At 43.1% G+C, this 27385-nt stretch overlaps 2 protein-coding genes across 3 annotated transcripts; both read left to right on the forward strand.

Moving 5' to 3' along the window:
* Positions 1-2059: 2059 nt before the first annotated feature.
* Positions 2060-10882, forward strand: psmb4 (proteasome 20S subunit beta 4). Its single transcript, XM_046058894.1, has 8 exons — positions 2060-2403; positions 3953-4079; positions 4169-4248; positions 5937-6083; positions 6202-6283; positions 7534-7650; positions 9315-9403; positions 10740-10882. The coding sequence occupies exons 1-8, from the start codon at positions 2273-2275 to the stop codon at positions 10750-10752; spliced, it is 786 nt and encodes a 261-aa protein (XP_045914850.1). The 5' UTR covers positions 2060-2272; the 3' UTR covers positions 10753-10882.
* A 1162-nt stretch (positions 10883-12044) lies between these two features.
* On the forward strand, positions 12045-26399 carry rfx5 (regulatory factor X, 5). 2 transcript variants are annotated; one of them, XM_046058799.1, is made up of 11 exons: positions 12045-12104; positions 14294-14430; positions 16201-16234; positions 16334-16416; positions 16509-16631; positions 16712-16828; positions 18019-18097; positions 18391-18589; positions 20321-20403; positions 20478-20603; positions 20714-26399. In XM_046058799.1, exons 2-11 carry the CDS (start codon positions 14327-14329, stop codon positions 21833-21835), a joined length of 2070 nt encoding a protein of 689 aa, XP_045914755.1. In that variant the 5' UTR covers positions 12045-12104; positions 14294-14326; the 3' UTR covers positions 21836-26399. The 2 variants fall into 2 exon arrangements, with proteins under 2 accessions (XP_045914755.1, XP_045914756.1); XM_046058800.1 differs by lacking the exon at positions 12045-12104 and adding an exon at positions 12650-12672.
* The last annotated feature ends 986 nt before the right edge of the window (positions 26400-27385 follow it).

A 27385-nucleotide genomic window follows, 5' to 3' on the forward strand; every position in this document is an offset into this window, starting at 1 on the left:
GGGGGGGGGGGGCGTCTTACCCTAAACTAACCAATTCTGCTACCTACATCAATCAAATGGAAATACTCAAGAAAAGTACAAGTAGGGTGAAGTCAGATAAAATGGGCTAAATAAGGTTGGAGCTTAATGGCGCTCTGAGATTTCTGTAGTGGGCGGGGCACAGCCTACATGAAGTACATCAGAGAAATCCTGTGGAAAATGAGCTCGACATAGTAAATTTCACTCCTCACCGCTGACGGTGATATTCAGCACACAAAGAACAACAGATTTCAGCTCAGAGTTCAACACAATCTCCCCATGAAGCTGATCAGCAAACTCAGCACTCTGGTTTAAACACAACACTCTGCAACTGGAAACTGGACTTCCTCACAAACAGACCCCAGTCAGTTCAGATTCGTGGACTCTCGTCCTCCACTCCAGTGCTCAACCCCGGAGCCCCCCAGGGCTGTTTGCTCCGCCCCTCCTGTTCACGCTGTACATCCACGACTGCATCCCTCGACATGGAGAGAACTCTGTTGTGAAATTTGTGGACGACACCAACAATTTCAAACAACGATGAGACTTCATGTCGGGAGGGAATTCCTAATCTTGCAGAGTGGTGCTCAGAGAACAAGCTGCTGCTCAACGTCAGAAAAACCAAGGAGCTGATTGTTGATTTCAGGAAGAAGGAGATAAAGACTCCTGTCTCCATCAGTGCAGCTGAGGTGGAGCAGGTGAACAGTTTCAGGTTCCTGGGAATCAGCATCACAGAGAACCTGACGTGGTCGTCTCACATCTCCACGCTGCTGAAGAAAGCTCAGCTGTATTTCGTTAAATTCTCACGCCAAGTTCTTGTCAGCTTTCACAGAGGAGCAACAGAAAGCATCCTGACTGGAAACATCACTAACATGGGATGTGCACGGCCCAGGACTCTGCAGCAGGTGATTAAAACTGCTCTAGAGATCTAGAAGTTTCTGCTGCCGCACCACCAGACTGCAGAGCAGCTTTTCCACCAAGCTATCAGACTCTTAAACTCTCATTCATCCTCAGCACTGCTCCACTGTTTATTTATTTTTATTTTTTTATTGTCTGCTGAGTAGCAGAAGGGAGTTACAAAACGCAATTTCACTCTACAACTTCTTATATTGTGACAATAAACCTGCCTACCTAAAGCAAGTAGAAGTAGCCTTACCAACAAAGCAAAATGTTTATGGAAGATGTTTTTTCCAGGCTCTTTCAAATAAAAATAGTTTAAATTTGTAAAGAAACTTAGATTCTTTTCAAAATAGCAATGCTATGCATAGCTTATTAGATGGGCTTATTAGTCATACCAAACAGTGGCCCATTTTAGCTGACTTCACCTTAAAATGTACTTATTGTAAATAACTGCAGAAACAGCTGTTCGTTCATCCCACCAATTCAATTCAAATCAGCTTTATTGGCATGAATGTACAACAGTATTGCCAAAGCTACATGTAAATTACATAAGAACAATTAATTTCATACATTTCATTAAATAAGCAAATAAAACAGTAAAAGTTGTGTTTGTGTATGTTAATAAAAATAAATAAAAAATATATAAACTATAAAAATAAATAAATATTAAAAATAAAAGTAAATAATTAAAACAGTAACAGTGTGTGTGTGTGTGTGTGTGTGTGTGTGTGTGTGTGTGTGTGTGTTAGAAAATGAAAATAATATATTAAAATAAGTAAATAAAACAACAAAAACACAACTGTGTTTGTGTGTGTTAATGCAAAATAAAATACATATATATATCAAATATAAAGATTCTGTAAAAATAAATATTAAAAATAAAAGTAAATAAATAAAACAGTAAAAGTTGTGTTTGTGTGTTAATACAAAATAATATATATATATATAAAATGTAAAAATTCCGTAAAAATAAATATTAAAAATAAAGGTAAATAAATAAAACAGTAAAAGTTGTTTGTGTGTTAATACAAAATAAAAAATATATATATAAAATATAAAAATTCCGTAAAAATAAGTATTAAAAATAAAAGTAAATAAATAAAACAGTAAGCGTGTGTGTGTTAAAAAAATAAATTAAAATCTATTAAAAATTTAAATAAAATTAAAAAATGAAACAGTAAAAGTTGTTTGTGTGTTAAAAAAAATGTATATATATATATTAAAAATTTAAATAAAATAAATAAATGAAACAGTAACACGTGATCCACCTGCAGGCGGCGGTGAAGCGCCGCTCCGTGACGTCAAACCGCTTGAACAAGAAGACGCCGTGTCGTCACTTCCTGCGTGTATTTCCAACATGGAGTCGTGCGGAACGAAGATGAGTTTCTGGGAGAACGGACCGAAGCCCGGACAGTTCTACTCCCTCTCCGGCGGCGGCGGCAGCAGCAGCGGACCCGGCACATCATGCGGGCCGGTCCGACACACACTGTGAGTGACCCGCTCCGACAGAACCGCGACTCTTCCCCGTTAATTCAAGCCGAACCTCCGCCGTCGGTTTCGGTTTGCGGTGCTGCATCATCATGGAGCTAACTGATGCTAAGCTAACTGTTAGTTCAGAACCGGTTTAACGCTTTTACAGCTCAGTGTCGATGATCTACGAGTTATTTAACTAACCTAAACATTAAGGACGAGTTCATATCGATCACTAATAACGGAAATCATTCAGTTTGTTTAGTTTTGCTGACTAACTGTTAGCCGTGTTAGCTAGCCGCTGAACTCCTGCTGTTTAACGTTATCAGCCGTTATTTTTATCTTTCACTATTATGTTCTAGCTTAGTTTTATAAATGTTATTTTAACAACGCAACAAAATGAGTTGGTTAATCTGTTTTGTGCTCCGTGGTTGTTTAGTTCTGATAATTTTACTGCAAACAACAATGAAAAACATCGTGTTCACTTTATTTATATTACCTGGATCTTGATCAGTGACGTAATCCAGGTGAGCTGTCAAAACTTACTCGTATGTTCTTCCTTCATTGTGTAATATAGTGATTTATCAGATTTTGCTTCCAGCCAGGACGCAAACACTAGCTGTAGCTTTTTCAGCTTCACTAGGTTTCTGTTTTTGCTATTTTAAAATGGACATCACGTGGCCGTTCACGTACACTGGGCACGTGCGAGCCGGTGTAAACAGGAAGTCTGGAAGATTCGGCTAAAGAGGAAAGTTCTACTAGAGGCGAACGAAGAGCAGCGACGGTGAAGAACCACAGCGGAGATTTCTCTGCGTGGACCGACAGCGAGGTGGAACTGTTGCTGAGAGGAACACGGGACGACAAAGAGGCTCTGGCGGCGGGAAACAGACTGGGAGTCGCCGCAAAGAAGTGTAGAAGTGTTATTTCCACAGTACAGAATATTTTAACTGATAGGAGCCTATCAGGAAGCCCAACGTGAGCGTCATCGATTTCACCTGTCAGCACTAACACGCCACCCCGGAGTTTAAAACCAGAACGGGGTCGGCGGCTGTTTCAGACTTCAACGTTTTAGGTGGTCGGATTTGCCGTTTTAGTCTAAACGTAGCAGAAGGTCTGAGTTTTAAACGTAGGAGTGAGGATGAAGCCTGAGTTTCATCTTCCGGTAAGCTCTTCCTCTGGACTTTAAAATCTCCAGAAGAAAACGAAACTTCAACTTTGTTTTATTGTCATTCAGCCACATAGCGAATATACAAATGAACGGTGATGGCGCAATGAACAAGACGCCTGGCCGCTTTGGTGTGAGAGACCCGGGTTCGCTGTGACCCATCCACCATCGTGTCCCTGAGCAAGACACTTAACCCTTGTTGCTCCAGAGGCGTGCGACCTCTGACATGTAGAGCAGCTGTAAGTCGCTTTGGATAAAAGCGTCAGCTAAATGAATAAATGTAATGTACAGATGAGGTGACCTCAGCGGCAGCTACAGCCTTATTTCATTGTGTTCATAACATCAGCGAAACACTGGTGAGATCTTAACCCTCTCTCTCTCTCTCTCTCGGCCTCTGTGCAGGAACCCCATGGTAACCGGGACGTCGGTGCTCGGCGTGAAGTTCACCGGCGGCGTCATCATCGCGGCGGACATGTTGGGCTCGTACGGCTCTCTGGCTCGCTTCAGGAACATCTCGCGCCTCATGAAGGTGACGGTCTCCGCTGCCAGAACAACACCGGCTGCAGCAGGAAATAAATAAAACACGTGTTGACAGTTTTTTTTGTTGTTTGGTTTCAGGTGAACAGCAACACCATCCTGGGAGCTTCAGGAGATTACGCCGACTACCAGTATCTCAAACAGGTCATCGAACAGATGGTGTAAGCTGCTGCTCCCACACAGACAATCTTTATTTCTTCTTTTCCTCAACGTTATCTTTATTAGTTTTAAAACAGCCGTTGAGCGGACAAACATGACCAGAGGTGGGAAGAGTACAAAAATATTCTGCTTAAGTACAAGTAAAGTACTTTTTAACCTCCTAAAAGAACTTATTTATACTGATTTAATTAAATCGCAGTCGTATGGCGCTTTTAGTTTGTTTGACCGATACTTTTCCAAATCAATGGTGAAAAACAACATTTAATGTTCTAATGAGAAGTTTGAGAAAGTTTTCGCTTCATTAGGAAACAGATTAGACTCTGGCGGGAAACACTGGCCTGTACATGAAGTCACGTCCCTATTTACCTTCAGACCGGCGGTCGTTTTAATGGGACTTCATGAGCGTTCGTATAATAAATAACTAGTTAGCAGCAGGTTGCTGATGCCAACCGACACTGCACTGATGTCTGTTTGGCTGTTTGGAGCAAAGCGTCTTACCAAACTATGAACCACCAATGGAAGCAGGCTATTATTTAACTGACCCCTACATCCGGGGTCCTCAACTACATTTGTACACAGCAGACACTGTGGGGGCCCGACTCTTAAACACGGTAGGCCTAAATCTACACAGGCCGACTTAACTTGAAAATGGAGGCAGTTCACTGAGAAGTGATGGTTAAAATCTGTCATTGTAAATGTTACTCTGATTGGCACGATTTATTAAAGAGGTGGTAGTTTGGTTTTTGGCTTTTCCCAGTTATATTCCTTTTTTGTGCATGTAACAGGTTTGCAGAGTGAAAAAGCCCAAAGGGAGTTCCCAACTCCCACAGAAAACTCTGCTCTGAACTGAAAACAGCTCGTTTGGAGTCCCGCTTTCATCCCTGTGAAAACTAAATGCGCCTCATATAATGTGCATTTAGCTTTAGACACGCCCTCAGAAACGGCGAGCTGCAGCACACAGCTCTATTTTCCATAATTCTGTGAGCTGCCATGATCTGACTTTACGCTGCACACAGCATGAGTCTGCAGACACTGAAAGGAGCTGGTTACCCGGCTGAGAAGGGTGTAGGTTGCATTTCCTGCGACTACTTCAAAATAAAAGTCAAGTGTTTCGCCAGTTAAGTGTAAAATGACAGATTTAAAAAAACTACACAAAAAATCTACTCAATTACAGTAACGTGAGTAATTTAAATTCATTACTTTCCACCTCAGTCAGTAACACACAAACACCCCCAAATAGTAACGGTGCAGGATTATATAAAGAAAAATAAATACATAAAAGAGCTGAACCATAAAGCAAAATAAAGAGAGAGAGAGAGAACCAACATCAGCCCTGGTGCGTCGATCCAGATAAAAATAAATAAAGGACAACCTGTTGCACAAAACTAACGTGTCTGCCTCTGACATCACTGTTGGATCCAATACTTAAGCTATTGGAATATCAAAGGAGCGTTAAGTCAGGCGAACCCTTCAGATTACACATTATTCTTTTCTACTTCATCAGTCCATCTAGTAGTTGTAGTTCGGTGGCTCATCTTTCCACGGACACCTGTGGTTTGTTTTTAATGACTTTGATCCCAGATATCTTGGCGGTTATTCCTGTGATGTCCTTAGACAGACTGAAGTTTAACCTCCTGCACTTGTTGAGATGTTAAGTTATAGTTTTGTCCGGTTCCTTCGTCTCCGTCAGCATCGACGAGGAGCTGCTGGGTGACGGTCACAGCTACAGCCCGAAGGCGGTGCACTCCTGGCTCACCAGAGTGATGTACAACCGCCGCAGCAAGATGAATCCTCTGTGGAACACCGTGGTGATCGGAGGCTTCTACAACGGAGAGAGGTGGGCGCCGTCTCCTCTTCTTCTCTCTTCCTGGCTTTAGTCCGCTCTGCAAACTCACTTATGTTGAAACTAAACCTTTTGTGAAGCACAACTAACCGGCCATCTTACCTCCCTGTAGTTTCCTAGGTTATGTGGACAAGCTGGGCGTGGCCTATGAGGCGCCCACGGTGGCCACAGGCTTTGGAGCGTATCTGGCTCAGGTGAGTTTGAGAACGTGACATAACTACACACACAGATGACTCGCAGACCCAGAAAGGAAAGCATCAGGTTACGACCTCATGATTTAAAAATGGTGCATCATATGCAGAAATTACTTTTAACACGGAGGCGGTGAAGAAACAGGAAGTAACAGGAACAAGCTGCTGGTGCCGATCAGGTACCAGGCTCGTGTGGAGACAGAGGAAACAGGATTGGCGTGCTGACTCGCTTCACTTGTTCACGCACAGCGGTTCTGCTACAGAGAAGACATTTCCGAACAGAGTCTCTGTCTAGTGCCGTTTTTCCATTGCAGATCATAGCGACGCCACACACGCCAGCGAACATTCCTCAGAATGGAAAGACAGATAAGCCAGTGTTTCCCATATGTTCCTTTAGTTGAACGCCACAGATTGATTTTCGATGTTTTTTTGTTTTTTTTTACTAAGCCTATTTAAAATCGTGTTTGATTGCAGAGCGCCAAAGCACTTTCCTCTCGCTCGTCCCTCTCGCTCGTCCCTCTCCCTCATGAACAGCGCTGCACAAATCTGTCCAACACGACGCTCTCAATCTCGGAGACCCAGCTTAAAAAAGTTATTAGCCAGCATGCAAGGAGCCAAGTTAATAAGGAGAGCCGAGCTAATGTTAGAATGCAGCTGGATTATCAAGGCTACCCCGCTGTGCATAGCTGGTAGTCAAAATCGATGCGTGCAGGAAGTGGATTTAGTGATGAAATAACGTATGAAAATTATAAAACTTTCTGCTGCTGGTCTCTGTCAGACGCGCGCAATGATTCTCGCTGACCAATCAGCAGTCTGCTGTGTTTTCACGTCACATTTTAGTTTCCCTCAGCTCGCTTGGAACCTCGACGGAGGTGATACAAAAAAGAGGTATCTGGAAGCAGGTACAGGTGCAACTTTTCCACAGTGGAAAACCAAACAAAGGCGAGTGGAGCCGGTACCGTGCGGCGGAAAACTTCAGGCGGTCGAAGGCGAGGTCGTGTAGATGCAGCTTGTCCTTCTGCTTCCACTGTTAACGCACATCTACATATTTTCGTAACGGGTGGCGTCGACGAATCGGTTCAGCTCTAGACTCTTTATCAGCTTCAGTTTGTAGAAAATCTGTGACTGTTTATTCCACGTCTGAAATCTGTTTCACTTCGTGTCTGAACACTTAGAGAAAAGATCTGCAGTGTGACCAGCGCCTGTGAGAAGTGTGTGTTTAACCTGCTGTGTGTGTGTGTGTGTGTGTGTAGCCCCTGATGAGGGAGGTGCTGGAGAACAAGGTGGAGATCACCAAGCAGGAGGCCCGGGACCTGGTGGAGCGCTGCCTCAAAGTGCTTTACTACAGAGACGCTCGCTCCTACAACAGGGTGAGTTTATATCTGCTCGCTTTTAGCCTGATGTCTCTTTCTGCCTCCTGCTTTTGACACACTTTGAGTTGTTTAACCTTCGGACTTAAAAAAATAATGGCTGTGGTTTGACGGGTGATTAACGAGGCAGTCGTCGGGGTCGGTAGTCTTGAAATGATCAGTTGAGAAATCTGAAGAACTTTATCGTTCATTTAAACATTTAAACAAACAGAATTAAACACAATTAAAACACTTAAAGCTTTCACACTTTTCAGTTTGATCTGAATTAGGGCTGGAAAATAAAACAAAGTAATTATTTTCCTCAATAACAATATAACAAATGTTTGATTTTACATCATGAACGAATCAGCATTTAATGTTTCTATTCAAGAAATTTGTTTTGTTGAGGGGAAAAAGGGAGCGAAACTAACCGGATAATATATTCTGCCTCAGATTAAAGGCCCATATACACTCCTGCGTAGGGTCTACGTGCGTAGCCCCGTAGCCTACGCCGTCACTTTGACGCAGAAGTATAGTCTCTGAGAACTGCGTTTACCAACTCAGACAAAGACCTTATGTACCGTAAAACTAAAATTAATAGCCGAGTCCCAAACAGCCGCCTGCTGTGGGAACACATTTGGACAAATAAACGCAGGTCTCCATTAAAAGCCTGGTCTGGTTTTTATAGAAGTTCTCTGGATGTTTAAAAGCTCTTAAACCCTGCGGGGTCGCCGCTTTAGCTGCTTCTGAGCTGCTCAAACTGTTAATCCACATATTTAATGTTTAAACGTGTGATCAATGTGTCGGTGTGGACACGCTGCACATCGTTAGATCGGTTAGATTCTCCACGATTCAGTCGTTCAGTTCATTTAACAGAAACATCGAGCCCCAAAGTCTCATTCTTAGAGATTTACAGGTGTAACCTGATGGTACAAGGGATGAAAAGTGCCGACTCGTTACCTTTGAAGCCTCGTTAATGTGTCCGTTCCCGATTATTTATCTTCCTTCAGTCTGTGAGGCTCCACCCATCAAAAGAACCAGAACAGCATTTTATAAAAATGAATCCAAGTGGTGAATCCTGTCACGTGAAGTCCGTCGCTCTCTGTCTGCTAACTTCTCTCATCCTGCAGCCTGTTGTTTTCATTACGTCGCTACCTTCAAATAAGACGTCTGTCGCAGCAAGATCAAATGAATGAAGCCTGGGCTACTAATCAAAGTTTTACGGTATTGTATATTTGGAAAGCAAATATTTAAAATGTGCTATATAAGTAAACGTTAGTTGATTTGACGAGTTGTTTAAGTCCAATAAATGTAGAACAATCCATCAGCAAAACACAAGTCTTATTTATGTTGTGTTTTTTGTATTGAGAACAAATACACGGAAACGGTTCAAACACTTTAATCACTAAACAAAGAGAAAAGGAAGTTCAGTCAGCAGACTTAAGGAATGTTTCTCCCATTTTGAAACCCTCCTTCGCTTTTACCCTGAAGCTGGGACACAAGACGCCTCCGACCTCCTCGGTTATTGATGAGCAAACTGAGACCCGCACTGTGCGTCTCACTGCAGCTACACGACTTCACTGCGAATCCTTCCCTTAATCCGATCGTCACGCTTCACTTTCTCAACCTCCACGCGGATGTGTTGAGGTGATAATGAGTAATGTGATGTTGTGTTTTTGTTTTAGCACGAGATCGCCATAGTAACAGAAGAGGGCGTAGAGATCATTGGTCCGCTGTCCTCTGAAACCAACTGGGACATCGCCAACATGGTCAGGTAGGTTCAAAGGTCACAGACGAGTCAGTGGGTTTAAATCCACTTCAGTAACCTGTAAACCAGAGACTGGCTGCTGCAGAAGCAGCATCTTGGATCTCTAAGATTCACTGGGATGCAGCCCACCTGAATAGCTTTATGAAAGTGGTGAATTTGCAAGAAAATAACTTGTAAATTCTCTGAAATTAAAGTCACAAAAAATCCAGACCACTGATGTTTTATTTTGAATAGACCCGGTTCCTGAACCACCCCCCTGTATTTTAGAGAGTTTTTCTCATATTGTCAGACATTGGACCTAACGTTCAGTTTTACCTTTACACCTTAATCATATTACACATAAAAGAAGAGATAAATAAAATATTAAATAGAGAATTACAACACGAACACTGTGAAGATAATTACAGATTTACTGCATGCACTGCCAACCAGCTTAATCTGGATTTGCTGGCTGACACGGTGTGAGATTCAGACACCCGGGCTAACAGTCTGAGCCTGTCGGTGTATCGTCACTAAAAATTTAATTCATTTAAATCATGAACAAATTAGCACTAAATTTTTCTATTAAGATATTTATTTTGTTGTGGAAAAGGGACTGAAAAAAGATTTGACTTAATTTTACTTAATCTTTTTTTTAATATACTTGTTTCGAATGTTCTTCCTCAAATTTGTTAAGTGATCCACTGTTTGGCAAGTTTTTGTCATGTTCTGATCATAAAGAACAGTTTAAAACCACAATTAACGATCTGGTTTCATCAAAAAGCAAAAATCAGCATTTCAAATTGAAAGAAATAATGATATGACATTTATCGTGATAATTATCAATATCGAATGGTATGATTCATATTCAGGGTTGGTTTAAGTCACTGCATCTCCAGACACAACTCCATGGCTTTATGTCGGCGTTACGTAACAAATCTGTGACTTGTTCGGTGTGTTTTAAAAAATAAATAAAGTTAACGGTGAAGGCCATAATCTGAGGGCTTTGAGCACAACCGACAGTGAAGTAAATGGAGAATATTTACTGTTTGGTGATTATACTTTTAAAGATGTGAATGTTTGGACTCCAGCAAAAACACATTTTGATAATATAATTAAATCTGAGTATTATTGAATCAAACAGTCTTAGCATTGATTGTTCTTCTTTTTAGTGATTTACTGGACACGTTAACATGTTGATGCCTCTAAAAATAAATAACCTCTGTCATTGGTTGAACTGGTCACAACCGGTGTTGTGAACAATATATATGAAAATAATATATAAAATTTCTGATTACAAGTTCCTGATGATAGAAATATTATTTGTTCTGCACTGATTCATCTTTCTCCTGTTTGTCTGCAGCGGGTTTGAATGAAGACGAGCTGCGACTGACGAAGCCTCGCTGCTTCTCCGCCGAGTCAAAACCAACCTATCTATCCCAGTTTATTTTTTTTCTGATGTTCATTGTAACTTTTGTATAATGGAAAATAAATGTGATAAATCAAGTTCTTCTGGCTTTATTTGTGAGTTTTATACAATGTGGTCACCGCTTGAACTTTGAAATGTCTGTCCATCCAATGTCTATCCAACTCATATCACACTATATATTTACCTACAGGTAGACTCGACTTTATGATATTCAGTAGCTATTCTTACTTTCGAATTCAGGCTGATCATGTCAGATTTATTTTCTTTTGTCTGTTAATTTTTAGTTAAATAAAATGCACATTAAACGCTGATTGTTTACGTCCCCTGAGGGATCCTAATATAAAATGGATATTTGGTCAAATTAGACCATAAAATAATTCATTTTCAAAGAAAATACAATTGAATAAATTGGCCTGCTATAATAGATAGCGCTGCACTTTCTAACCTCACGCCCTAAATATAAAACCTTAAGAGAATAACATTTCTCAAGTATACCCCGAATTTAAATGTCTATCCGATATAGAAACTCCCCTATTTACTGGGAGAAATGCCGACTCATTGCAGCAAACTATAGCTTTAATTATATTTTCTAATTTTCTAATTACTGTCATTGTTATTTTAGTAACTGTTCCTTTTATTAGTTGTTTAAAAATTCACATTTGATACTAATTTTGTAGTTCTTTGTTTATTTATATTTGTCTATTAACACACACACTTAATGTTTTATTTAGTTTAATTTGTAATGTTTTTATTTTTTAACACACTTATTATTTTTTATTATTTATTTTTACTTTTTTTTTAACACAAACATGTTTCCTGTTTTACTTACTTATTATTTTTTTAATATATATTTTTACTTTATTTTTATATAAATGTTTTTCACACACACTTACTGTTTTATTTACTTATTTAATGAAATGTTTGAAATTAATTGTCGGCAATATTGTTGTTTTACACTCACGCCCATAAAACAGACAGACGTGTTTAGTATATTTATAAAATGTCCATCTGAAGTGCTGTCACTGTCTGAACCAGGCGGCTGTTGCTATGCAGATTGTGCGAGATAAATTCATCTGTATTGTAACTGGGCAGACCAGGAAAACGCGTCCAATCAGAATACTCCCTGTCAGAAAAATAATTCTGCTCGACCAGTGGAATTTCACCCACTTTGGGTATCCGGGTAGATTTGTGACAGCCGGCCAATCAGAATCGACGTTGGCTTTGTAGTCAGGCAGACATAACAAAGTCATCCAATCACAAAAAAATCTGAAAGGGGATTTTTGCTGTATCTTGGCTCAGGTACTTTCTTTTTCTTTTTTAAAATAAATACTCAAACGAGACTCACCGAACCGATCATAAATTAATACCAGAATAAATCAACTATTATCGGGCATTATTCTGAAATAACAAACAGCGTGTAAAAACATGTTTAACGGGTGTTTCAGGTGCTTGCTAGCTATTGCTACCTGATCTCTACTAGCTAGGCTAGTTAGCTAGCTAGCCTCTTAACGGTTAGCAGCGTCTAGTTATCTAGCCACGTAAGAACGCGGCAAACGTCAACGTTAGACAAACTAATATCTCTTTCTTTCACGGGAACCAGGTTCTCGAATTTCTACGGGTGTCAAATGTTGTAATAAATCCAGCTAACGTGTTTAGGCGTCGCTGCCTGTGACAGCTAACGCAGAGGCTGCCTGGTGTTGTCCGCTAGCCTGTTAGCTCTACATGTTGCGCCGTGTGCGTGTGTGCTGTGATAGTAAACGGCAGCACATGACCACCGGCGCTGCTGTAAACACGGCGGGCAGACATGACACCGGGAGCACGGCTGTCACATCTCGGCCGCTGCCGCAGCCGCAGCTACCGGCGGCCGGTGTGTAGGTCAGTGTGGCCGGCGGGCTGTGCTGTGCTCCGCGGGAACGTGCCAGCCGCTCCGGTGCTTAGTAGTAGTAACGTTTACCGTGACAGCCGGCATGTGCGTTACCGGGCGGCCTTTTATACCGGCTGTCAGCGAGACACCGGGCTGAAATCTTAACTTTTAAAACGTAGTAATGGCGTTAAAATGCAGCCGCTGCAGTGACCCGCCTGTCTGACAGTTACTGACCCCGAGCTGGTAGAAAACAAACTCATGTAGTTCAGCTAATGACTAATTCCTGCAATTATCTACATTTTAAATCCATTATTTCTTATACATGAACTTGCTGAAAGGTTTTACATTATATTATTCCAACTATAAAACAAGTATTATAATGACCGCGATGTAATTTCCCTTCAGTAATGTTCAAAAAATCTTTAAATCATTTGAATCACAAACGAATCAGCTCTTGATTTTTCTATGAAGATATTTCTTTTGTTGAGGGATAAGGACTGGAAAAATGCTTTATTTTAATTTAACTCGTGCATGTTTGTTGAATAGTTCTGAATGTTCTGCCTCAGATTTGTTTATTGATCCACCGTTTGGCATCAAGTGTTTGTTCTGACCAGAAAGAAAAGTTTAAAACCACATGAACTTTCACTCAGGAGCAAAAATCAACCTTTAAACTGAAAGAAATAATGATTTCTCATTTATTCTGATAATTATTGATATCCAATTATATCGTGACAACATTATCACCCAGCTCGAGTTCTAACCCGTCCGACAGCACAACATTATTTCCAAGTATTATTTTACTTATTTTATAAATGCTAGACAAGGACATAAACCTACAGATATACTGACTATTCAATATAAATATCGTATAAACAGATGCAAGAACTATGTGTAAAAGAAAAACAAAACAACATGGCAGATATTTACGTGTGCATGACTCCGGATTTGTGTTGTGCAGACATATTCAGAGAGAGAGGATTTGATATTAAGATAGACAAAATCCTATGTCAGAGGGAATAAAATGCTTTTTAAAGATGTTCCTCTGCGCCTGTGGGACATTTTAACGCCGACCTGATGGTACTGAAGGAGGTGATGGTGGTCCTGCTTAATCAGAGCAGCTTTCCCCCATTTAAATTATCTCTAAAACACAATAATCACGTAAACTGTGCACATCCAGTACATAAACACATCTGTAGTGTGAATATAACCCTTGTTCTTATTTTTCTATTCCTTCTATATTGTATTTTTTCAACTAAAGTATATTTGTGTGGGATCAATAAAGTTTAACTTATCTTATGGCTGTAAATCCGTTTTTTTTAAAGGACACTAGAATATTAAATAAAGTTCTGCAGGTTTGAGCAACACATCTTGAGTTTGTACTCGGGCTGCAATTAATAATTGTTTTTAATTTATCATCAGCATCAAATGTAAGAAAATAGTGAGTAGGCTCCGGCAGGTTGTCGGTACTCGCGCAGTCCGAAACACGAAGAGATTCTGTTCACGCTGATAACATTTGAGCATCTGAGAAACTGGAATTTTCCTCAGTTGCCACTGAGACGACTCGTCGTTGCATGAAGTGTAGAAACAAGTGACCGAGTGTTTTTTTTGCCTGTGTCCTCGTCAGATGGTGCTACTCAGCACCGGTTAGTTGGTCCAGATGTCGGAGGACCAGCGGCACCGGCGGGGGGAGGCCGGTCTGGAGGCGGGGGAGGGCGACACAGAGCCCAGCATGCTGCTGCAGAAACTCAAGAGCAACATCTCGTAAGTCGGCTCGGCCGCGATGGCCTAATATCTGGTTCTATTAATGACATCCATCCCTTGAAAAGACTTCTTCAGCTTAAACTAAGGCTACAACCACACAAACGTTATGGCGTTTTGGCTGCGTATCAGTCCGGATCTCTCTCGGTATTAAAACGAGCGGACGTTCGCGTGCACATGCCAGAGTAAACGTCTACTCTGAAGTTGCAGAAGCACCTGGTTCAGTATACATATAAATAATATGTAAATTGTTAAGCTATGAGAAGAGGAAAGGTCTTCCAGCCGCGAGTGGAAAGTGGAGGATGCTTTTGGCTGAAGTCTGTCAAGCTGTAGCAGTTATAACCCCGTCCTCTTGGCTCCAGCTGAACTAAACATCACCGCCTGGCTGAGAGGGAGTTTGGGTTTTAAGGTAGAGGTGAGAGACACCGCTGTAAAGGAAAGGGTGCGCTGGATTTATAACACAAGACAAAACGAGTGTTACTGTGAAACAGCATGTGGCACACAAATCGTTTTATCTTACGTAACTTACTTGTTTTTTAATAGTTAAAAGTCGGTGATGTCACGTTACTACACATTCCGCGATTCTGCATACCAATTCGACACCACGGTAAAAAAAACAAAAACAAAACATGAAACCCACGTACTTCAACACGCACTCCTTTAATAAAAACGTCTGAACAACTAGCAGCTGTGAGAGGAACAGATGAGAGGTGGTTTGATGTCAGTATATTCAGAAATGAACCAGATGTTGAATCTACAACTTTGCACTGTCAGGGCTTTTCTGAGTCACCTTAAGACCGAAATATATGCAATTTCTTGTCATTTCTGACCATTTGACAAACAAAATATATCCACAACCTGCAGGAGTAAAGGTATAAAAGTAAAGTATAATGTTAGTATGAGAATATATTTACAGGTTACACTTGATTTGGATAATCTGCCTACAGATAGTTTATCAGTTGAGAATCAGCTGTTTCACTAATAAAACCTTCATCTGATCTCAGCCTACAGGACTGTGGTGAAGGTTTGATTAGAGCTGCTGTTTGTGCAGTCATTATAATTTCAGATAATAGTACAGGCTACAGCTCACCATTAGTAGCCTAATATTAATTCCAGTTGGACAAAACAGCCGTTTGATTTTTGCGGGTGGTTTTCAGTCATTCAGGTATTGTGCAAGACAAATGCTCTACCTGGTGCAAAGTATCCTACTAACTGGTCGATAATAAGAAGAACCGTGCTTTTTTTAATGTCCCGCCTCCTCCTGGTTGTGATTGGTTGGTTCGCGAAAAGTGACTTAATATTAAATTAATGACTTTATTTCCTTAACTTTTCTTTATAAGAAGTGTTTCGGGTGGCTTCTGTCTGTACTGGCAGCTGTCTGAGATGTTTATATTGAAAAGGTTATATATATAACTCCTCCTACACGTTCAATGTTCAGGTGGTCAAACTGTGAAACGTGAAAATCCAGGCTTTGTCACGGCGCTGTTGAAGGAAACAGCCGTGAAACTAACTTCACCTGGTTTCCAAACTCTTTTCCGTTCAAAGAGTCGAGGCTGTACTGAGCGAAACCCGACGTGTTTTCAGGATTTTGGTATCGACCCGGTACAGAAGTATCAGTCCTCGTGACATTTGGTGAAATTTGATCAACTGCACAGTCCTGGTTTGACTTTCTTAACTATAACAAATACATGAAAATCCGTCTGAAGCCGTTCTGGTTCTGTTCCCCGTCCTCCCCTGAGCAGCTTTGTGATTGGTGTGTTCTCTGTCTTACAGTAAGAGCGTTCAGACCAAAGTGGACCAGATCCTGGTAAGAACAGAACTCACCTAGATTTGTGATGTGGTGGTTTGTGGGGGGGGGCTCACCTGAGGGCTCAGGTGTGATTTGTTCCGTTGTGCTTTTTAACAGCAAGATGTTCAGCGTTTCTCCGACAACGACAAGCTGTACCTGTACCTCCAGCTGCCCTCTGGACCCAGCTCCGGAGACAAGAGGTCAGAGCGGCCGTAACGCCTCGTTCACGTAGATTTACAGGAGGACAGGTGTGTGTTACCTGCTGACTGTGTGTGTGTGTGTGTGTGTGCAGCGGTGGTGACTCCAGTTCGTTCAACACAGCCGACCAGCTTCACACCTGTAACTGGATCCGCAGTCACCTGGAGGAGCATTCAGACACCTGCCTGCCCAAACAGGACGTCTACGAGACCTACAAGTCAGGAGACTACATTTCCCCGAGTGTTCTGTTGGGTCGTGTGATCTCTGTCTGACTTCCTGTGTGTCTCTGTCCTCCAGGAGATACTGTGAGAACCTGCAGCATCGCCCGCTGAGCGCCGCCAACTTTGGAAAGATCATCAGGGACATTTTCCCCAACATCAAGGCCCGACGGCTCGGCGGCAGAGGACAGTCCAAATATCCTTTCGCCTGCTGTAGAGACGGGAGGCAGTTCAGTGTGCTCATTACAACAAGACATTTCAAAACAATAAAACATTAATGCAGTGCAGTAAAATGTGAATTTAAGTAACGCGAGTGAACAACAACCCGCAAATATTGGCTTTTAAAGTGTTTTTACTACAGCGGAATGAACCCAAACTAGACACTTTGATTTATTCACGTGACGACAAGCAAACTACTTTTAAAACGCTTGTTTTCTGAATGGAGTTTGGATCGATCAGGGCTACGCTAAAGGCCAATTAATACTTCTGCGTTCAATCCATGTCATTAACTTGTAATGCCATTCCGTACGGCGCACACCTCCACAAAAATGTAACTACACGTTGCGTCGATGCAGACCGCAAGTCCTCCTTCTTCTGCCTCAACATGAGCCTGATCCTCGCCGTGACTTCCCTGAAACATATAAGTTCACTGAACAGTTACCGGGACATTAACCGCAGGGCGTTTGCATGACTAGATTTATCAGCTAGATTAATAATAATATTATAATATAATAATAAAGCCTTTAGTCACTTCACTAAAAAGTAACCGCCGTTCAACATCGATCAGCTCCAACATGATCCGATCACTTTCAGCCGCCGCCGTTTTGTAGGAGCCTACACCAGCGAAGAAGAAAAGTCAACTGCATCACAGGAACCCTGCTCACGACGGCACGCAGCCTACTGCAGCGGAGGTCAGAAACTCGGTGCTGCAGACAGGCTGACATGTTTAATTTATTTAAAAAATGCTCAGGACCAGAGAAGAGTCCTCTCCCCTCCACACACGCACATATCTTTACGCTTTACGTAAAAACGCTTCTTCGCCTTCACACTGTTTCGCTTCCGCTCCTGTGTGAACACGGTCAGATAACAATCACATTTTATTTACTAAAACGAGGACGACGACAGCGATTAAATCTTCAGATCTTGTCCCGTGTGATGCAGAGAATAAACTCTTCACGGCTGCATTTGTATTTTCTTTTAAAAGCAGGGATTTCTGTCCGTATGATATCTTGGAATTAGAGCCTAGAAATAGTTTTTTTGTAGCGGCAGAAAGAAAAGTCAAAAGAAGTGTGAGAGTCTCTGCAGCCCTGCAGTTCTTTGGGAGTTAAAACCTGGTGTTCATGAATCTGTCAGGGTTGCTGGTTGGATTCCCTAACCGGCTGATACGTACTGCTACAGCGGCATCAGGAGGAAGACGGTCCTCAACATGCCTCTGCTGCCCAACCTGGACCTGAAGAATGACCCGGTACACAAACACACTCTCTCTGTAGATGTTGCAGGGGCCCGATCAGTTTTTATTCACCTTCTTTGTCCCGTCTCTGCAGAGTCTACTGGGCTCTGATGTTTACTGGAAATCATGCCCTGCAGTAAATGCTGCATATGGAATCAGAGTAAAAATGACTCAGAACGATGAATCGATTCTCAAAGTAGTTGGTGAATAATTTAATCTGCAGCTAATCGTTTGCAGCTCTGTACGACGGCACGGCCGCCTCGGCTGAGCGGAGCCCCGCTGACGTTTCCTCCTCTTTGTCTGTCCAGTCGGAGCTGACTGAGCTGGTCCAGACGTACAAACAGGAAGTGACAGAGGCGGCGTGCGAGCTGATCTGCGATTGGGCGCAGAAGATCCTGAAGCGTTCCTTCGACACGGTGGTGGAGATCGCTCGGTACCTGATCCAGGAGCACATCGTCAACCCTCGCTGCAGCCAGGCCGAGCTGGTCACCTCTGCAGCGCTCGCAGGTCTGTCAGTCTCATCACTGAATAAGTAAGAGCGGAGTCAGAGATTCTGATCCAGCACTCGTCTTTTTGTCACGTGCAGTGAAGATCTCCTCGCTGGCTGTTTGTTCTGTGCTGAACCTGGTGTCTAATTTAACCTTCAGGACCCGTTGAGATAAAGACAGAACCACTTTCTCTCTCTCTAAAGAACACAGAACCTGCCTGAGCTTCCCAGAACAAAAAGCAGTTTATCATGCTCCTTCATCTCCTAAATGTTTTGGCTGTTGCACTTTTTATAGTTAAAGTAAATTTCTACAGATGCTGTTTGTTCTGATTTTGTAGTTTATTCCACAGGAAAGCTATAAGATGTTCGCAGTAACCAGGCTGCTGTGGTTTAAGTCTCTGAGACAGAAGGAGTGGAATTTGTTGCCCGCGTTTCCCAAAATAAACAGTCATGATACTTTATCATCTGTTAATTTTGATACCTAGTACATTATTTTTAGGACGAATTAAATAAATATACAGTATTCTGTATAATGCTGCGTGATAAATAAAAGGCTTTAAATGGACCCAGTGATCAGTGTTGGGCAGTAACGTTACTGTAATAATATTACTTTCCCCAGTAACTAAGTAGTACTTTTCTAAAACAGTAATATTATTAGTTACTAATGCAAGTAACGCTAAAGGAAGAAAAACGTGAACGAGGGAGAGGCGTTCTGTCCACAGCTGGACGTAGCTGCTGCCATTATTGTGTCACAGTGTAAGACGCAGAGAACACGGTCGTCTGCTGTAAACTCTGTGCGAGCAGCAAAAAGCTTTCTGCATCTGATTTAATGAAGCGTCTGCAGAAGCGGCGACGTGAAACGTAGAGAAAGAAACTCACTGATGCTCGGACTCGTCGGGAGAGAGCGGCGTTAACGTTTTCTAACTGCTCTTATAATAAACAGTGTGTGTCTGTGCAGAAAAACAGCTGTTTAAAAGTCGAGATTTACTGGCTTTATTTTTTCTTTTCAGACGGCGACGTTAAGAAACATCAGGCTGCTGTTTTCAAATAGTTTTTTACTATTTCAAATTTTAAATTTTGCATTTAAAATCCTGCTTGATTGAGGAGCATATATTCGTGCTGCACCTCCTCGCTCGCTCCCTCTTTCTCTAATATAGTCACATAACTACTTACTTTTATCACCCAGTAATAAGTAGCGTAATAATATTACTTTCTTAAGGAGTAATAAGTAACTAGTAATATCTTACAAACCCTGATCGGAGCTCCTCTACTGAGACTCGTGAGTGTGGCCTGAAAAGGATTTCCTGTCTGAGCTGCTGTGTAACATTTGCAGAATAGCTGTAGCAGCGTTTGTTTTGCGTCTCCTTTTTTTTCGCTAACTTACTTAAAGCGTGTAAAACGTTTCAGGTGGTTTGTACTAATATGCGGCGTTTAAATTTGAGTGGTTCCTTTTGACGTCCGTCGTTTGTCTTTGAATCCGGTTCCTCAGAACTTTGTTTCCGTCAGGGATTCATAAATGTGTCTGTTCTGCTTTAGCGTCGCTGGGTTTCTGTCATTCAGACACATTGTGGATCATAAAAAACACATTTCACGCCGCCGTCACACGATGTCCTGCCCGCCTCCTCGTTACAGAGTAACGCTCGCGTAGAAGAACAAACTCCCTGCTGATGCAAACTCAGAATAGAGATCTTAGCTGACGAAGGCAGACGTTTACGAGGTGACTGACAGCTGTGTCGTCTGTCTGTCTGCAGGAGGTCCAGCGAAACCTCACAAGGTCATCAAGAAAACTCCCGTCATCTCTAAACCCGAGGGCGACGGCGCCGCCGATCAGAAGGTGCTCGCCTGTTTCTGTATGATGACTGTCAGGTAATCTGTCGCTGCTGCTCACTTCTCCCTGTCTGTGTTCAGAAGGAACTCGGAGACTCTTCCTCCTCGTCTTCACTGAAGCCGCCGCCTGGAGAAAAACCAGCCGCGGCAGCCAAACCTTCCTCCCTGGATGCCGCTCCTCCTCCTCCCTCCTCTCTGCGTCCTGCGGTAGGTTGACACCTGGTTTCATTTTAATCTCCGTCACAGACGGTTGCGTTCCTGTTTTCTTGGAGCAGATAAACGGTCGATAAGTGACGTGAATAACTGATGTGACGCAGGTGGAAGCCTTCATGAAGCAGTTACCCAGAATCCTCCCTCGGAGCTCCATCCCCGATAAGACCCAGCTCTCGGTCCGCTCCTCTCCGCCCTCGCTGGCTCCCAAAGACGCCTCAGGCATTGGGGGTGCGTCAGGACCCGGGGGCCCGGCCGCAGCCGCCGCCGCCAGCGGTGGTGGGGTGAAGGTCATCGCCATGGCGACGCTGCCCCAGCAGCAGGGCGGGCCCGTCCCGCTGATGATCCTGCCGCAGGGCTGTCTGTCGTACGAGAGGGAGAAGGTGGCCCCGCCCCCGCCGCCTCCTCCCCAGCAGCAGCAGCAGCAGCACGCCCCTGCAGCCCCCACCTCTGTGGTCCAGAAAGCAAGAGGGAACGCCAGCAAGCGCCCCCTGGAGGTGCCGTCAGGCGGTGGATCTGCTTCCAACGCCCCTCCGGTGAAACGGAAACGTGGACGACCGAGAAAACCTCGGCCAGAGGACGCCCTGCCTCCTGCTCCTCCTCCTCCCCAGCCTCCCCCTCCTGCGCCTCCCTCCCACACGCCCATCATCACCTCCATGACCGGCAGCGTCATCCAGAAAGCCTCCTCCTCCTCCTCCTCTTCCTCGCAGCCAGTGCTGGAGCTGGTGATCCAGGACCAGCAGGGGCTGGTTCTGAGTCCCCTGCCGGCGGTGTCTGACCCGGCTCACCGGCTGGTGGAGCACCGCGGGGTGGTGGTGCAGTGTCAGCCGGGCGGGGCGGGTGAGCCGGACCACCAGCCCCGGCCCGTGCTGCTGTTCCAGAGTCAAGGAAACCACTGCTGGGAGCTGGCGGCGCCGGGACGGACCCCGATGGTGGAGGTCATTCAGAAAGCTCCGAGACCGAGCAATAACAACAGCGGCGCCGCTCCTCCGCCCGCAGCGCTCCTCCACGCTCCTCCTCCTCTGCCCACGCTGCACGAGGAGCAGGGGGAGGTGGAGATAACGTTGACGCCGGTGGAGATGCACGACGACGCGCCGCTGCCTTCCACCTCTTCTTCTTCTGCTGCTCCTGCATCCTCTCCCTCCATCTGCTCCATCACTGTGATGAAAAGTGAGGAAGAGGAGGCGGGAGAGAGCGGCAGCACCTCCTCACAGGGGGAGGGACACTAGCTCCCGTCACTCTTCTTCCTCGTCTTTTTTTATCAGCCCCCCCCCTTCACTCAGCTTTTACCTCACCTGCAACAAACCTCTCCCTTATTGGTGGAAATCCCAGATTGGCGAGAGCAGAGAGCCAATCGAGGAGGATACATGAAGCCACGCCCCCTCGACTGTCCTTCCTCTCGTCTCATTGCACTTGTGAACAGACTGGACGCTTTTAGAAAAGACTGTCTGTCAGATGTGGCTGAAACCAGAAGAACGGACTCCTCAAGTGGCCTCGCATCAAACTGTCCTCTCTTCCCTGCTTGCTTCCTTCCTTGCCTCCTCGTATCCTTCATCTCCAGACTCCTCATTTTCTGTGCTGAGGTTTGCTCGTCCGCTGCATCGCTTCCGCTGCTTCAGATCGATTTATAGAGAAATAAAACACAGATAAAGATAGAAAAAAGGAAGGAGGGTCGATGGAAGAATAATAGGAAGAGGGGAAGGAGACATGTGCTCAGTATTGAATCAGGCCCCAGACAGAGTTCAGCCTGAAGTATGTGGATACAGCAGGTACTACGGGTCAGAGCCTTGGAAAGGTTCTTTGTGCTAAATATGAAATATTTAACAGAGTTCGGCCTCGATTCACCTTCAGTTCATGGAAATCTAAGATGTTTCTGGATGTTTTCAAGCCGTGAAAAACTTCCCTAACTCACCGAGAAGGCGAAGCTAAAGGCCCGTTTGGCGCTTAAAAGCTCAAACGTAAACAGTTTTGGTTTGAATGTGAATCGAAGTCCGGCTCTGCTCTCCTCTTTGAAGAGTTCCTCTGTTCTGAACGGCTTTTGGTTTGTTGTGTTTGTGTTCAGTGGATATTTCTGATCGTCCTGTGTGAGAGAAATATTGTGTAAAATGAGCCGTGCGAATCTAAATTATTTATTTATCCAGATTAGTCGAGGCTAACAAGGACATTTTATCATTAGACTCGTTTCATTAAATTTAAGGTATTTCAGGTCCAAGTCTGTGGTGGGCGGCGGCCACGTTTGTCAGTTCAGCGAAGCCATTTCGGATCTGGTTCCTGTTTACCCCCAATCTCTAATCGAAACCCTTTATCTGTCTTTGATTAGCAAAGAGACAAAACATTTAGGTGCCTGCTTTTCATTTCAAGCCGCCAAACAACCCCGGCAGCAGATCCTATCAGAACTTTAAACTCTGAGGCGACAAATTTAACGGAATGTAACGGCGCTGAAGAATCACGAGAGCAGAATTATGTTTGTGCAGACCGAACCGTTAAAACCCTTCCTGGATTAAGTAAGCATGAGATGACAAATGGTGCGTTCCAGTTGTACTGGGAAGACGGAAAGTTCCAAGTCGGAAATTTCAACAGGAACGGGCCCTTAAATTGGATTTCCAACTGTACCCCCGACGTCGTGATCCAAGATGGCGGCTCTGAGTATCAACGGTTAGTTAAAGCTGCCAAAATAAAATCCTCAGTATGTATCGTGATATAAAAACAAATTAATTTACAGGCCAGTCCTGCTCGAGTAGCTTATACATTACCTTGTCCACAAGAACAAAAACTTAAACACAGTCTAAATCAAAGTATTTGATTAAAGAATCAGAAACAGTATTTATGGTATTGGGTACTCTTTGCTTCGAACACGGGCCTGCCTACCACAGCGAGACCCGACGTGTTTTCATTTTTAGTTATTTTTTTGTTCGTCACCTGCCCTTTTCCCTCCAAGCTACTTTACCCCGAGTCCTCTCAGTGTTTCTCCTATATGCATTGAGCAGCGGCGGTGAGCAGCGTATCTCCTGGAAGGAATCAGGAGGCGCGTAGCGAGCGTTTGATTGTCCGAGTGGCAGAAAGTGACAGGTTTGTCTGTTGTTTTCTCACCTGCTGGAAAACATCTCTCCTCCCCTGTAGACTGCGCAAAGAAGGGAAGCTTATACTGTAGCCTAGGCTGCGTCTATTGGCTGCTACGTAACTGAACACTAGCTCAATTTATAGAGAGTATAAATTCTGTTGGTTATTTATTATCTGCTCTATTTGTTCAGAGATATGGTGAAAATACATATTCTTAATTGGAAAACGTAAGATTTTCTTGGGGGAGGATCCTCAAACCCCCCGACCACCACGACCTACACCAAAACATTCAGCTAAAGTTCACATTAAACTGGGAAAACACTGAAATTTTAAGCTGTTCTAAGGTGCAGCGCATGCTCATGGACACCAGAGCAATGTTGCTGAGACATGTTGTGTTTGGGTTTTATATTCTAACAGAAATATTGCTTCACCTTCGCTGCTACAACTCCATCCTAGGGGAAACACTGCCTCGTGAGACTGACATTAGCACTTAAAGTGTCTCCAGCCTCCGCTCGCTGGGATACAAATGTCAGTAAATGAATAATTTGTGGCGTCTAATCGCAGCCAGAAAAACAGGTTTAAAGTTTTCATGTTGACAAAAATGGCGTCAGCTCAGGCAGAAAGAGCAAAGCACAAAGTTACCTGCCACGTAGCGAAAAAAAAAATAATGTTATAATGCAGTAAAAAATAAAAAATGTATTAATGAGGGATATTTGCAGAAAATTAGCTTCTGTAGCACTGAAGTTTAGTCTATGTGATTAGCCTGCTTAGCTGTTGTTGTATGTTGCCATGCGCCCTTTGCACTAACTCTTCGACCACCTCTTGATCACCACTGACGCACTGTCGGATCAGCAATGTGACACGACCATGTTTGAAGACGTAACCTGAGACACTCTTTTGGCTTTCCCGTCAACTCGTTTGCTTTGGTACGAGCTCGGAGACGCTGGCTGTTTTTTTTGTTTGCTGCTCATGCTAACTACCCACAGTTCTTCTTTTTCAGTTTATGGCAAACAGATGAGAAAAGCAGAATACATTACTGTCCCTGCAGGAAAGAGAAATCAAAGAGTGACTGGAGAAGTTTTTATTTTTGGAGGGCACATTTGTGTAAAATGGGAAAAGATAGGTCCTCATTGAAAGACACAAAGATAGAAAAGAAAGATGCCAAAAATGACATTTAAAAGAATAATTTTAATGATTTTTTATAGCTGAATTTAATCTCTGTTGTCCAAGGAAGGTTAAAACCAAGAGTCAGTCCAAACTGAAGAAGCCTCTTGGAAAAGACGTCTTTAGGGAACCTGGATTTAATCCTCTTTGGATAAGTAGGACTTCAAGAAAAACCTTCAGTCTTAGAGGTGCAGGAAACTTTATTTAGAACATTTATACATTTTATATGTATAATTCACTTGGAAAAGTATTTAGAGTTGCAGAAAAGTCCAGATGCCAGTTTTGCATCCAACTAGAAGTTACTCTCCACATAAATATCTCTTTTCTTTGTCACTTGGAAAAAGCTCAGTGTTTGATTTATGGTTAACATCTTACCCTCACATACATGTTTCACCTGTAATAGTCCCAGTTCTAATTAATTCGACTAATGACTGTCAATCATCATAGTCAGAGCAATCAACAGCAGTTGAAGACTGAAAACATACAACAAAAACCTATTTAGTTACTAATTCACAAGTTTCCTGCACCTTTAACCACAAAAAACAGTTGATTGATTGTGTGAAAGGTTCGTCTTTTTGCTGATGATCTCATGCTGTAAAGGAAAAGTATAAAGGATTAAAGAAATACATTTAAATATTACTGATGAGCTTTCCCTTTAGGCTGAACCTCACAATCCACCCAGAACAACACAACAAGTTAAAGTTTTCCATCGTTTCACAAATAGGTCGCACACTAGGAAGAAAAAAAGCACTGAAAACACAGAATCATTAAATGCATAACCTTTTGTGTCAACCTGGAATATTTTGAAAAGAAACTCCAAAATAATAAAAAGGCACTTGTGTTCGGCAGCTGGGTTTTGGTCTGTTGGTCAGACAAAACGAAGACTTCCAAGTTGGTTTTCACATTTTTCAGATATTTCATTGCCCAACGGATTTATCTGTTCGTAAAGAAAATAATCCACTAATTAATCAAAAAGGAGTTGCAGCCCTAATGGAAACTCTATAAGCAGACACCATCCATCTTCAACCGCTTATCCGGGGTCGGGTCCCGGGGGTAGCAGCTCCAGCAGGGGACCCCAAACCTCTCTTTCCCACATTACCCAGCTGTGTGGGGGATCTTGAGGCTTTCCCAGGCCAGTGTGGAGATATAATCTCTCCTCCTAGTCCTGGTTTTTCCCTAAAGACCATAACGCCATCACAAGTTGTATAAGAATAAACAAATCTTTGCTCAGCTCGACTAGTTAGTTTTAAAGAAGAAGCAGGACCATTAAACGTGCATGACATTCAGTTACAAACCTCGTTAGTCAACCACGAATAACTTAATGAGTTTCTTCACCACTAAGCTGACGAAATTATTCGCTCTTCCTCCTCTTCTTCTTCCGTCATCATGGTAATGCCACATTGCTGACGTCTGTTCTTCGCCTCTTGCCAAACATGCCTCTCGCTCCACGTGAGGGCGTCTTCTTCATCGTTGGTGCTACAAAGTGCAGGGCTCGGCGCCGCCCTCGGCCCTCGCTGTTTTCCATCCTGTAATCACAGATTTAGTAAAAAAAAAAAAAAAAAAAAAAAATACACAAACTACAACTTTTTGTCGGCACGTCAAGGTGTGAATAATGTGTGTGTTCTGAGTGTGTGTCCTTGTTTCCCTCCGTCCTGTGACAACGAGAGCTTCAGGTCGGTTGAAGGGACGCCGAAACATGTTACGACTGTTAAGTACAATAACTGTTGCATGATGGGAAAGTGAGTTCAAGACTTTATCCTTTGCCATGAAGTGGCTGCAGCCAAGCTCGCACCAGTACCTGTAGTTTATAATTAAAAGGAGCACTAATGATGCCATTAAGTCTTTGTTTAAGTGCCAATATTTAAACTTTTCCACTGGTGACTAAAATGTCTCGGCCTCCCTTTAAGCGCCAAGCCTCAGCCCACACAGAGCTGAAACAAACGAAAAGTTGCACTGTTTAGAATTTAAAACAAGAGAAAGTCCTGGTATGTTATGAATTTATTATCATATGCATTGAGAAAATACATTGACGAGTATTTATGAGTGATGTAACGTCCTGCTTTATGCTTGCACACGCTAGAGTCCGACTGAGCAGTTTATGGCAAAACTTTCATCATAACAATAATAATAATCCTCGTTTAAATTGCTCAGTAGTGAGTTCAACAATATGAATAAACACATTCTGTTCTATTGAACAGATTAATAGACTGAACTAGAAAGGCGGGTTAAAGCAACATTTCACTTGATGGCTAACGTCTGCCGCTACAGGGAGCGCTCGTTCATACGATCGCGTCTAAAGGCAAGAACCATAGGTGTGGACTCGACTTGGACTCGAATCATGACCGGTGACTTTAGATCGGACTTGACAAAATCCTAGAAGACTTTGACTCGTGACTATCCTGGGAGCCCAAATGTTTAAAAAAATGTAGGTTATAAAGAAAGTGTGCCGGGAATCAGCAACAGATGTACTTCAGCATCCAATCACGTCGCACGTGCAGGAGGTAGTGGTGTGTTAGTCTAATCTGCAGTCTGGCAAGTAACTTGTTTAGGACTTG

The sequence above is a fragment of the Micropterus dolomieu genome, linkage group LG09 (assembly GCF_021292245.1).
Source record: "Micropterus dolomieu isolate WLL.071019.BEF.003 ecotype Adirondacks linkage group LG09, ASM2129224v1, whole genome shotgun sequence".
In the NCBI taxonomy this organism is placed as follows: Eukaryota; Metazoa; Chordata; class Actinopteri; order Centrarchiformes; family Centrarchidae; genus Micropterus; species Micropterus dolomieu.

Bases quoted from the DNA above. Each gene is read 5' to 3' on its own strand.
- psmb4 (XM_046058894.1), top strand. From the start codon at position 2,273: ATGGAGTCGTGCGGAACGAAGATGAGTTTCTGGGAGAACGGACCGAAG. The intron at 2,404-3,952 runs GTGAGTGACCCG...GCCTCTGTGCAG, and splicing joins GGGCCGGTCCGACACACACT to GAACCCCATGGTAACCGGGA. The intron at 7,651-9,314 runs GTGAGTTTATAT...TTTTTGTTTTAG, and splicing joins ACGCTCGCTCCTACAACAGG to CACGAGATCGCCATAGTAAC.
- rfx5 (XM_046058799.1), top strand. From the start codon at position 14,327: ATGTCGGAGGACCAGCGGCACCGGCGGGGGGAGGCCGGTCTGGAGGCG. The intron at 16,235-16,333 runs GTAAGAACAGAA...GCTTTTTAACAG, and splicing joins CCAAAGTGGACCAGATCCTG to CAAGATGTTCAGCGTTTCTC. The intron at 16,632-16,711 runs GTCAGGAGACTA...TCTGTCCTCCAG, and splicing joins GACGTCTACGAGACCTACAA to GAGATACTGTGAGAACCTGC.